General features: G+C 37.7%; 1 protein-coding gene across 1 annotated transcript; it reads right to left on the reverse strand.

The window, feature by feature from the left end:
* Positions 1-11,447: 11,447 nt before the first annotated feature.
* On the reverse strand, positions 11,448-12,389 carry LOC126935171 (olfactory receptor 51G2-like). The gene has a single exon (XM_050756370.1). The coding sequence runs from the start codon at positions 12,387-12,389 to the stop codon at positions 11,448-11,450; it is 942 nt and encodes a 313-aa protein (XP_050612327.1).
* Positions 12,390-12,607: the final 218 nt, after the last annotated feature.

A 12,607-nucleotide genomic window follows, 5' to 3' on the forward strand; every position in this document is an offset into this window, starting at 1 on the left:
AAAAAGTGTAATACAGTAAGAAAAATTATAGAAAAAAAGATGAGAATTTGAAAGAATAAAGTAAAAGTGTCTCTATTTACTTATATGATTGTATATATGATATTCAAAATGCATATATATTTTTTAAAATCTGAGTAGTATTCAAAAATACATTGAACTTTAATATTCTTAAAAACAATGTAGAAATTAATTTGAAAATATAATTTACCAAGTAATCGCAGGTATATACTTGAGGTATTGCTCCTCACAAGAGGGCATCAACTGCAGGGATCTGCCCGCAGACCCTGACCCAAAGGATGGATGAATAAAATGTACATTGACACACAGATAATCTGTTATGCCAGTCCTGCTAAGTGTCCGACCACCTGCACACCAAGAGAGGTTTGCCACTGCAGCTGGCCTTTAGAAGCTCGCACTCCAGGCATTTATTTAGTATACAATTAACAACAGAAGCTCTGAGTCAACACACTCGTGGATAATTAACATGGTTAAGAGAGTAGTTCTAGGAATGATTAAAACTCAGGTAGGGTAGTTTAAAGTAAATACCATTAGGGGGCAATTTCCCTGGTTGACCTCCCACCGAGAGGGCTATCTGGCTCCAAGATTAGTTCATGGAGGTAGGGTAAACAGACTTAACTGGGGAAGCTTCCACGTCCCTGTCCCTAGTATTTACCCTATGACCTAATGCTCTAAGGTAAGAACCGGCTGCCTTCAGCCTGTTTGATTATTACAAGCTATGTAACCTTTTGGCCTTCCAAAAAGGTTTGTGACTGTTCCTTATAATGTTCCCTAATATTTCCCTTTAATATTTCTGCCAGTATCCTGAGTGAATCCCAGCATATACCCAAATGAATATAAAGTGTTCTACCATAAAGACACATGCACGTGTGTACATTGCAGCAGTATTCATGATAGCAAAGAATGGAATCGACCTAAATGCCCATCAATGGTAGATGGATAAAGAAAATGTGCTACATACACACTATAGAATACTGTGCAGTCATAAAAAAGAATGAGATTATGTCCTTTCCAGCAACGTGGATGAAGATGGAGTCCATTATCCTAAGCAAGCTAACACAGAAACAGAAAACCAAATAACAAACGTTCTCACTTAAAAGTTGGAGCTAAACATTGAGTGCATGTGAAAACCAAGAAAGTAACAAGAGACACTTGAGTTTACCTAAAGGTAGAGTGAGGGAGGAGGGTGAGGATTGAAAAACTACTTATTGGGTACTATGCTTATTACCTGGGTGGTGAAATAATCTGTACACCACAGCCCTGTGACATACAATTTACCTATTTAACAAACCTGTACATATATTCCCAAATATAAAATGAGAGTTAAAAATAAACTAAACTAAAATATAATTTATATAGCATAAAATTCAAATATGTAAAAACTAACCAAATACTTTCAACATATTGACCCTGGAAACATGAGAATATTACAGGGAATTCCAAAAAAATGTAGATAGAGAGATGGATATACTATGTCCATTGATTGAATTACTGTGTTCTTAAGATGTCAAACTTCCCAAATTAATTTAGCAGTTCAAAACAATTCTAAAGAAAATCTTGGTAAGTTTTATAGAATTTGACAGCTTGATTGAACCTATAGAATATGACTCATAGAACTGATAGAATTTGACTTATAGATTGAACTTACAGAATTTGGTAACTTGATGTGGAATGCAAAGATCTAGAGTACTCAAGGCAGCTTTGAAAGAAATAAAAGAGAATATCATGATTTATTCATTTATTTTATTTTTTTTGTTTTTGTTTTTATTTTTGAGACAGAGTCGTGCTCTGTTGCCTAGGCTGGAGTGCAGCAGTGCCACCTTGGCTCACTGCAACTTCTGCCTCTTGGGTTCAAATGATTCTCCCACCTCAGCCTCCAGAGTAGCTGGGACTACAGGTTTGCACCACCACACCTTGCTCATTTTTGCATTTTTAATAGAGACGGGGTTTCACCGTGTTGGCCAGGCTGGTCTTGAACTCCTGACGTTAAGTGATCCACCCGCCTTGGCCTCCCAAATTGCTAGGATTACAGGCATGAGCCACCATGCCCTACCTCTGCCAGGTTTTAGTATCAAAATAGTCCTACCCTCATAGAATGAGTTGGGGAGCAGTCCCTCTTCCTCAACTCTTTGGAGTAGTTTCAGTAGGAATGATACCACCTCTTTTTTGTACATATTGTAGAATTCTGCTGTGAATCCATCTGGTCCTGGGTTTTTTGGGGGTTGGTAGGCTATTTTTTACCCACTCAATTTTCAAGCTCTTTATTGATCTGTTCAAGGAATCAATTATTCCTGGCTCAGTATCGGAAGGGTATAGGTATCTAGGAATTTATCTTTCTCTTCTAGGTTTTCTAGTTGTGTGCATAGAGGTATTTATAGTAGCTTCTGATGTTTACTTTTATTTCCGTGGAGTCAATGGTAACATCCCCTGTGTCATTTCTAACTACGTTTATTTGGATCTTCCCTTTTTCTTCATTAGTCTAGCTAGTGGCCTATTTTATTAATTAAACAAAAAGACAAATCCTGGATTCATTGATCTTTTGAATGGTTTATCATGTCTCAATTTCCTTCAGTTCAGCTCTGATTTTGATTATTTCTTATCTTCCACTAGCTTTGGGATTGGTTTACTCATGGTTCTGTAATTCTTTCAGTTGTGATGTTAGGTTATTCATTTGAGATCTTTTTAACTTCTTGATGTGGGCAGTCAGTGCTATACATTTCCCCCTTAATGCTGTCTTAGCTGTATCCCAGAGATTCTGGTATGTTGTATATTTTTTACATTAGTTTCAAAGAACTTCTTGAGTTCTGTCTTAATTTCATTACTCACCCAAAAATCATTCAGGAGCAGATCATCTAATTTTCATGTAATTGCATTGTTTTGAGCAATTTTTTAGTCTTGACTTGTTTTTATTGCACTGTAGTCCAAAAGGGTGTTTGGTATTATTTTGGTTGTTTTGAATTTTTTTGAGAATTCTTTTATGTCCAATTGTGGTGTTGATTTGAGAGTATGTGCTATGTGGCAATGAGAAGAAGGTATATTATTTTGTTTGTTTTGGGGTGGAGAGTTCTATAGAGGCCTATCAGATCCATATGGTCCAAAGTTGCATTCAAGTCCTAAAAATCTTTGTTAATTTTCTGCATCAATGATCTATCTAATAATGTCAGTAGAATGATGCAGTTCCACTGTTATTGTGTGAAAGTCTAAGTCTCTTTGTAATTTTCTAAGAACTTGCTTTATGAATCTGGGTGCTCCTGTGTTGGGTGCATGTATATTAAGAATAGTTAGGTCTTCTTTTTGAATTAAACATTTTATCATTATGTAATGTCTTTCTTTGTCTTTTTTTTTTTCAAATCTTTGTTGGTTTAAAGACTATTTTATTATTATTATTATTATACTTTAAGTTCTAGGGTACATGTGCATAACATGCAGGTTTGTTACATATGTATACATGTGCCATGTTGCTGTGCTGCACCCATCAACTCGTCAGCACCCATCAACTGGTCATTTACATCAGGTATAACTCCCAATGCAATCCCTCCCCCCTCCCCCCTCCCCATGATAGGCCCCGGTGTGTGATGTCCTCCTTCCCAAGTCCAAGTGATCTCATTGTTCAGTTCCCACCTATGAGTGAGAACATGCGGTGTTTGGTTTTCTGTTCTTGTGATAGTTTGCTAAGAATGATGGTTTCCAGCTGCATCCATGTCCCTACAAAGGACACAAACTCATCCTTTTTTATGGCTGCATAGTATTCCATGGTGTATATGTGCCACATTTTCTTAATCCGGTCTGTCACTGATGGACATTTGGGTTGATTCCAAGTCTTTGCTATTGTGAATAGTGCTGCAATACACATACGTGTGCATGTGTCTTTATAGCAGCATGATTTATAACCCTTTGGGTATATACCCAGTAATGGGATGCAAGGTTATTTATAGATTCAATGCCATCCCCATCAAGCTACCAATGAGTTTCTTCACAGAATTGGAAAAAACTGCTTTAAAGTTCATATGGAACCAAAAAAGAGCCTGCATCTCCAAGACAATCCTAAGTCAAAAGAACAAAGCTGGAGGCATCACGCTACCTGACTTCAAACTATACTACAAGGCTACAGTAACCAAAACAGCATGGTACTGGTACCAAAACAGAGATATAGACCAATGGAACACAACAGAGTCCTCAGAAATAATACCACACATCTACAGCCATCTGATCTTTGACAAACCTGAGAGAAACAAGAAATGGGAAAAGGATTCCCTATTTAATAAATGGTGCTGGGAAAATTGGCTAGCCATAAGTAGAAAGCTGAAACCGGATCCTTTCCTTAGTCCTTATACGAAAATTAATTCAAGATGGATTAGGGACTTAAATGTTAGACCTAATACCATAAAAACCCTAGAAGAAAACCTAAGTAGTACCATTCAGGAGATAGGCATGGGCAAAGACTTCATGTCTAAAACACCAAAAGCAACGGCAGCAAAAGCCAAAATTCACAAATGGGATCTAATTAAACTAAAGAGCTTCTGCACAGCAAAAGAAACTACCATCAGAGTGAACAGGCAACCTACAGAATGGGAGAAAATGTTTGCAATCTACTCATCTGACAAAGGGCTAATATCCAGAACCTACAAAGAACTCAAACAAATTTACAAGAAAAAAACAAACAACCTCATCAAAAAGTGGGCAAAGGATATGAACAGACATTTCTCAAAAGAAGACATTCATACAGCCAACAGACACATGAAAAAATGCTCATCATCACTGGCCATCAGAGAAATGCAAATCAAAACCACAATGAGATACCATCTCACACCAGTTAGAATGGCCATCATTAAAAAGTCAGGAAACAACAGGTGCTGGAGAGGATGTGGAGAAATAGGAACACTTTTACACTGTTGGTGGGATTGTAAACTAGTTCAACCATTATGGTTTAAAGACTATTTTGACTGAAATTAGGTTTGCCACCCTGTCTTTGTTCTGATATCCATTTGCTTGGTAGATTTTCCTCCATCCCTTTATTTTGAGCCTATGGGTGTCATTGCCTGTGAGATGGGTCTCTTGAAGACAGCATACCACTGGGTCTTGCTTTTTTTTTGTAATCCAGGTTACTAGTCTCTTCCTTTTAAATGGAACACTTAGCCCACTTACATTCAAGGTTAGTATTGATATTTGTGAATTTGTACCAGTCATTGTGTTCTTAGCTGGTCGTTATGCAGGCTTGTTTATGTGTTTGCTGTATAGTGTCACTGGTCTGTGTACTTAAGTGTGTTTTTGTATTGTCTGATAGTGGCTTTTGCTTTCTATATTTAGTGTTCCTTTTAAGATCTCTCGTAAGGTGGGTCTGTTAATAACAAACTCCCTTCACATTTGCTTATCTGAAAAGGATCTTATTTCTCCTTTCCCAGGAAGATGAGTTTGTCTGGAAATGAAATTCTTGGTTAAAGATGTTTTTCTGTAAGAATGTTGAATATAGGTCCCCAATATCTTCTGGCTTGTAGGGTTTCTGCTGAGCGGTTCACTGTTGGCACAATAGGGGTTCATTTGTAGGTGACCTGCCCTTTCTCTCTAGCTGCCTTTAACTTTCTTTCTTTCATTTCAGACTTGGAAAATCTGATGATTATGTTTCTTAGGGATAATCTTCTTGTGTAGAAACTTGCAAGGATGCTCTGTATTTCCTGAATTTGACTGTTGGCGTCTCTAGTGAGGTCACAGATGTTTTCGTGGATGACAACCTGAAATATATTTTCCACGTTTTTGCTTCCTAGATATCCTTTTCAGGAATGCCAGTGATTTGTAGATTTGGCCTCTTTACATAGTGCCATATTTCTCAGAGGCTCGGAGGCTCAGAGGCTTTGTTCATTTCTTTTCATTCTTTTTTTAAATTTCTCTAACTGCCTTATTTCAGAGAGCCAGTGTTCAAGTTCTGTGATTCTTTCCTCAACTTGATCTATTATGTTCATAATACTTGTGTTTGCATTATGAAATTCTTGCAATGTGTTTCTCTGCTCTAACAGGTCATTTAGGTTTTTTTTTTTTTTTAAACTGGATATTTAATCTGTCAGCTCCTGTATTCTTTTATTGTAATTATTATTTTCCTTGGATTGAGTTTTGCCTTTCTCCTGAATGTTGATGATCTTAATTCCTATCGACATTCAAAATTCTATTTCTGTGATTTTAGCCAACTCGGCCTGGTGAAGGACTCTAGTTGGAGAACATGTGTGATTGTTTAGAGGACATTAGACATTGGCCATTTGAGTAGCTAGAGTTCTTACATTGATTGTTTCCCATCTCTGTTTGTGGGTGTCCCTTTAACTGCAATATAGGCTGAGTACAGTCAGTGTAATTATTTTCTGGATGTTTCCAGAGGATTGAGTCTTTGTGCAGCGTCTTCATTTGTAGCATACTTCCTGTCTTTGGTTTTACAGGGTGGTATGTTAGTGAACTATTTTGGTGTTTAAGCTTTGTGTTGTGATCCAGTAGGTGATACTTAGGTGTAATGGTTTCCTCACAGCTGCAACTGTGCTCCTTCTCAATGCTCTGAAAGTGTGGGCTCCTCTTCCACTTGAGTGCTAGCTGTAGATAGCAGCGTGGCACTCTGAGGCTGCCCACTGCTCCTCTTGGGTGATCTCAGGGTTTATGCTTCCTCCCAACTTGGAGGCATCAGAGGCAGGGATCTTAGTAGTGGCTGTGGCTGAGGGTCTTTTGCCTGTCTCCTGGAGGCTCCATCCCAGAGAGAAGCAGGTAAGCAATTGCTCAGTGCAATCAGCCTGGGATGGGTGGTCTGTGCTGTCGGCCCAATCTAGGGGTTCCCTGCCTAGTGATGAGTAGAGGGGTGCTTGGGGTTCATGGGAGATGGACTGGCCTTTTCTCCTTGGGTCAACTGCAGGTTGTTGGAGGTGTGGATAAGGCACTCAGGGTCTTTGCACCTTCATTAGTCTGAGGGTGACAGGGGTACTATTACTGCGGAGACTGTGGCAGAGAAGCTTACATTTGCCCCTGGGACCTCCACCTCCAAGAGATGCAGAGCTGCTGTTACTGGGAGTGTTCAGCTGGTGGGGTGGGGCAGATGCACTGCTGGCATGAGCTTCAGGCTCCACTTGTTGGGGAGCAGGGGACTGGGGATCACTGGGAGGAGAGACTGGTGTCTCTGTATGGTGACTGTGGTGTGCTGTAAGCTCAGATAGAGTCTTAAGACTCTTTGTCTCCTCCCAAGAAACAGGGAAGAAGGGATAGAATCACTGTTGTGGCAGTGGCAGAGGGACTATTAGATGCCTCTGTGAACCTCTCTCCAGGGAAACTCCAAGCCTATCAGTGGGTGTTCTCAGCTGCAGGTGGGGACAACTGTTTTGCAGTCATGAGCTGGGGGCTCTGCCAGGTGAAGAGTGGGGAGTGGGTGTTGCCAGAAAAAAAAGACTGGACTCTCTCCATACAGTGTACTAGTAGTGCCAGCATAGTGAGTAGGCCCTTTGTTTCTTCCCCAGCCCAGGGGATGTTAGGGTGGTATCACTGCAACCATAGTAGTGGAGGGATTGTGGGATGATTCTGGGATTTCCTCCTCAGAGAAATTCTGGTCTGCCACTGATTAAGGTAATCAGGTTGGGGCAGGGTTCTTATTCTGGAGTCCCAGGTCAGGAAGCCTTGCCCAGTGAGGATAGGTGAGAACTAACACCTGCATAGAGAAAAGTCTGGCCACCTTTCTTTGAGGTGGTTGGCTTATGCTCGGGGTCTGGACCTATCCCTGGTCCCCATGGATTCTCCATAGCCTGGATACAGCAAGGGTACAAGATGCAAGACAAAAAAGATGGCAACCCATCCCTCCCAAAAATGTGTGGTGGTAGTTGTGCTAATCCATTTGATTGTAGTAATAATTACTATATATATGCATCTACTAAATCATCACATTGTACGCATGGTGTATGCATAATGCTTGTCAATTATATACGGCTGAAAAAAATTATCTAATTCCACATTTGCTACAAGATACAGCTTTAGAATTAAAGATACAAGCTGATTGAAAGCAAAAAAATGAAAAGTATATATCATGCAAATAGTAACCACAAGAAAGCTGGATTGGCTATTCTAATATCAGACAAAATAGAGTTTAAAACAAAAATAAGTGGTACTGGAGATAAAGTAGGCCATTTTACAGTGATATAAAGGTCAACTCATCAGGAAAGTATGGGAAAATGTAGCAGTTATATATGCAGGTATTAACAGAGCAGCAAAACATATGAAACAAAAATGGACATATATGAAGGAAGAAATAATTTGAAAATAATAGTTGAAGACATTTTTTAAATTTTACTTATTTATTTACTTATTTATTTATTGAGAGACAGGGTATCACTCTTTCACCACAATGGCAGTGGTGCAACTGTAGCTCGCTACAGCCTCAAACTCTCAGGCTCAAGGAATTTTCCTGCCTTAGCCTCCTGAGCAGCTGGGACTACAGGCATGTGCTACCATGTCAAGCAATTTTTAAATTTTTTTTTTTAATTTTTTGGTGGAGGCAGGGTCTTGCTATATTGCCCAGCTGGTCTTAAACTCCTAGCTTTATGATTTCCTCCCACTTTGGCCTCCCAAAATGCTGGGATTATAGGCATGAGCCACCATGCCCAGGCCAAAGACTTTAATGGATAGAAATAGATTGTAATAATAGACAAACAATAGATAGAATAACTAGACAGAATATCAACAAGGAAGTAGAAACGTGAACAACACCATATAGCACTTCATTCAACAATAGAATACACATTTTCTGTAAGTGCACAGGGAATATTTTCCAGGATAGACCATATGCTACACCATAATAAAATTGCAATACATATAAAAGGACATAAATAATTAATAAATAAATAAGAATAAAGTATATTATTTGACCACAAAGGGATAAGATTAAAAATCAGTAGCAAAAATCAATTTCAGAGACTCACAAATATGTCAAAAGTAAACACCACACTATTACAATAATCAAAGAAAAAAGGGAAAAACTGTGAGGAAATAATACTTTGACACTTTTATAATTTAAACTTTTACTTTAATCAAAACAGTGGCAAAACATGTCAAAATTCATAGTATGCCTCTAAAGCAGTTCTTACAGTGAAATTTATCATTGCAAATGCTTGTGTTAAGGAAGAATAAAGATATCAAATCAATAACCGAAACTTCCACCTTAAGACTCACAAAAGAAGAGCAAACTACACAAATGGAAGGAAGTAAACTTTAAAGACTAGACCAGAAACCAGTGAAATAGAGGATAGAATAGCAAAAAGCAATTTTATCTTATTTGGAAAGATAAAATTGACAAACATTTATCCACATTGACCCAGAAAAAAAGGGAAAATCAACTTAAATTACCAGAAAAATTAATTAAGGGAAAGCATTATTACAAACATTATAGAAATTAAAAATCCAAAGGAATACTGTAAAAATCATATAATACTTAGATAAGATGGAGAAATTCCTAGAAAGATGCTAGTTACTGAAACTGACTTCAGTAAGTAGAAATTCTGAATGAACCTGTACAAATAAAGATATTGAATTAGTAACTTAAAAACAAAAATTACCAAAATAGATGAGTTCAGATTTGGATTATAATCCAAGGTATAAAATAAACACCTGGAAGTCATTATTAATATAAATAAATGATTGAGTTAGAAAAAAGGGAAAAATCTCTCACACAATAATTTCAAGTAGATAATCTGTCCTCATGATTTCCACTCTTTCAGTGTAGGCTTTGCAAAGTGACTTCCTTTAAAAAAGTACAATATGGAAAAAGGGACTTTTAAAAAGAAAAAAGGTTAAGATGACAGTGGAGAAACACGACAAATACTACCCCATTCACATGAATAAAGTCATCATCAACAGTGATGTCATGTTGCTAATATGCGTTATTGATATGATGCAATAAAAATGATATTATTCCTCTGTGGTCTTATAACTTACTCTAATAATGAGAAAAGCATCAGAAAAATCCTGATAGAGGAATATTTTACAAACTGCCTATTAGTAGTCCTCAAAAATGCCAAGGTAATTGAAAACAATGAAAGAAGACTGAGAAACTTTTACAGTTAAGAGTAGTCTAAAAACACAGGATGGCTAAATATAAATTGGATCTTGGAGTACAAGAAGAATATTTGGAGAAAAACTTAAAAAATATCTGAATAATATTCATCTGTGGTTAATAAATTACCGTTGTTGGTTCACCAATTGTGAAAAGAATACTCTACTAATGTAAGATGGTAATAATAGGAGAAATTGAGTGCAGGATGTTAGAGAACTCTGTACCATATTTAAATTTTTCTATAAATTTAAAACAACTGAAAATAAGGTTACTTTAAAAGAAAAGCATGGTTAATAATGCAAAGGAAAATGGAAGTTTAATCAAGATGTGAATGTTGAATTTAGTAACAAGTAGAGCACTAGAACCATCATAAGCTGCAAATCAGTGGAATCATGAAGATGAAAATCAGACCACAGCAGATTCAGGTTTGAGTGGGAGGTGACGAAGTTGAACTAATCAGTATATACAATTCTTTGAGGATACTTTCTTGTGCTATATAAATTAAAAACAGTTATTGCAATTGATCATTTTGACTGAAAACAAAGCCTTCTTAGCATAATATCTCAAAATTTTCTAGTAATTAAAATCTGTATCTACATGAATCTCATAATTAAACATGAAGAATATAATCACCATAAAATATGTTAAGCATTTCAGTGCAGAATGCCATTGGGAATACAGAAAAGGATGATCAGGACAGTGTATGTACGGGAACATGGGAAATAAACTGTATTCCTTCTTGCTCAGCTTATAAGGAACACATTTTAAGATGTAGAATGACTTGAGATTGCCATAAATAATTGAGAAATGTACTGAAAACCCAGGTCGAAAAAATGGACAATAGTCTGGCTCTCATAGTTTGTCTACTCCTCATAGAAAGCCCTCTGTAGATTCCTACATACAAAGTCATCACTGTTTCTGCTTTATTCCAATTGGTCCAATTAATTTGCTCCAACTTTTCTTCTACACTTCTAAAAGTCTGCTAAGTTTTGCTCATTCATCATCCCTTTTTGATACGAGGTTCTCCAGCTGGAAATATTTTTTTTCCCTGAACAGGAGATTAAAACTTGCATTTAAAAATTTTTTGTATTAGGTTAAAAAGTCTAGGAAAACTTTTGAAACCTAAATCTTTCTCAGATATATTGAGGGCCTTCACAGTGTATAATGAATAACTTCACCGTAAAATATAACTACACCTTTATTCTCTATATTGAAAATATACAGATTTACAATTATTGAGGTTTAGGTCCAGTATCTTAAAGTCAAAATATCATTGGTAATATGTGAATTCTAAATTCAACATTATATGAAATCTTCTCACAAATATAAGGGGAATGGAGGGAAAGATATGTTTTAGAATCTCTGTCATCTACACTTCGTGTTTCTTGAATTTCTTGAGGATTCTGTCACGAATCTGCTTGGTCTTAACACTGTAGACAATGGGGTTCATAAGAGGTGGAACCAGCAAGTAGACATTGGCCATCAGCACATGGACAATTGGGGAAGCATTCTGTCCATAGCGGTGGATCATAGATAGCCCAATCATTGGTGTATAGAAGGTGAGTACAGCACAGATGTGAGAGATGCAAGTATTGAGGGCTCTCACTCTCTCTGCCTTGGAGGCTATACTCAACACTGTGCCCAGGATGAGGACATAGGATAGGAGGAGAAGCACTGAATCAAGTCCCATGGAACAGATGACCACCATGAGGCCATAGATGCTGCTGACTTGACGGTTGGATACAGTTGTCTTTATGAGGTCCTGGTGCAGGCAGAAAGGGTAGGACAGAATATTGACATCATGATATTGAAGCTTCTTCAAGAGGAAGGAAGCTGGAAAGACCAGAGCCAAGGCCCTTCCAGCAATTGCCAACCCAATCCCAATGATTACATCATTGGTTAGGATGGCTGCATAGCGCAAGGGTTCTCGGATTGCTATAAAGCGGTCAAAGGCCATAGCCAAGAGTACAGCTGACTCGATAATTGAGAAAACATGAATGCAGTACATTTGGACCAGACAAGCATTGAAGGAGATCTCCTGCACATGGAACCAGAAGACACTGAACATGGTAGGCAAGGTAGTGGTAGATAGGCCCAGGTCAGTGAATGCCAGCATTGACAAAAAGTAATACATTGGTTGATGGAGGGAAGACTCAGTTCTGATAATGAAGAGGATGGTAATGTTCCCGGCAATTGAGGTGGCATAAATCAAGAAGATGGGGAGGGAAATCAAGTCATATCTGCTTTCAAGGCCTGAGAGGCCCATTAGGAGGAAGCGAGGGTATAAGGCAGAACTATTGAAGACAGACATTGTGCTAATGGATGAACCTAGAGTCTAGGTGAGGAAACAAGAATATGGAAAATTAGGGTAAAAGTCAAAATTGTAACAAGAAGCAACACTTTAATTTATGCTGCTGTGTGTTTAATGGTTTTGATCGTGTCTGTGTTCATTATATCTAATTACCCCACCTGTTATTTATTATTTTACCGATTTTTTTCTTCACTGTGCATTTATTGAGGCTTTTTGTT

The sequence above is a fragment of the Macaca thibetana genome, chromosome 14 (genome assembly GCF_024542745.1).
Source record: "Macaca thibetana thibetana isolate TM-01 chromosome 14, ASM2454274v1, whole genome shotgun sequence".
Classification (NCBI taxonomy): Eukaryota; Metazoa; Chordata; class Mammalia; order Primates; family Cercopithecidae; genus Macaca; species Macaca thibetana.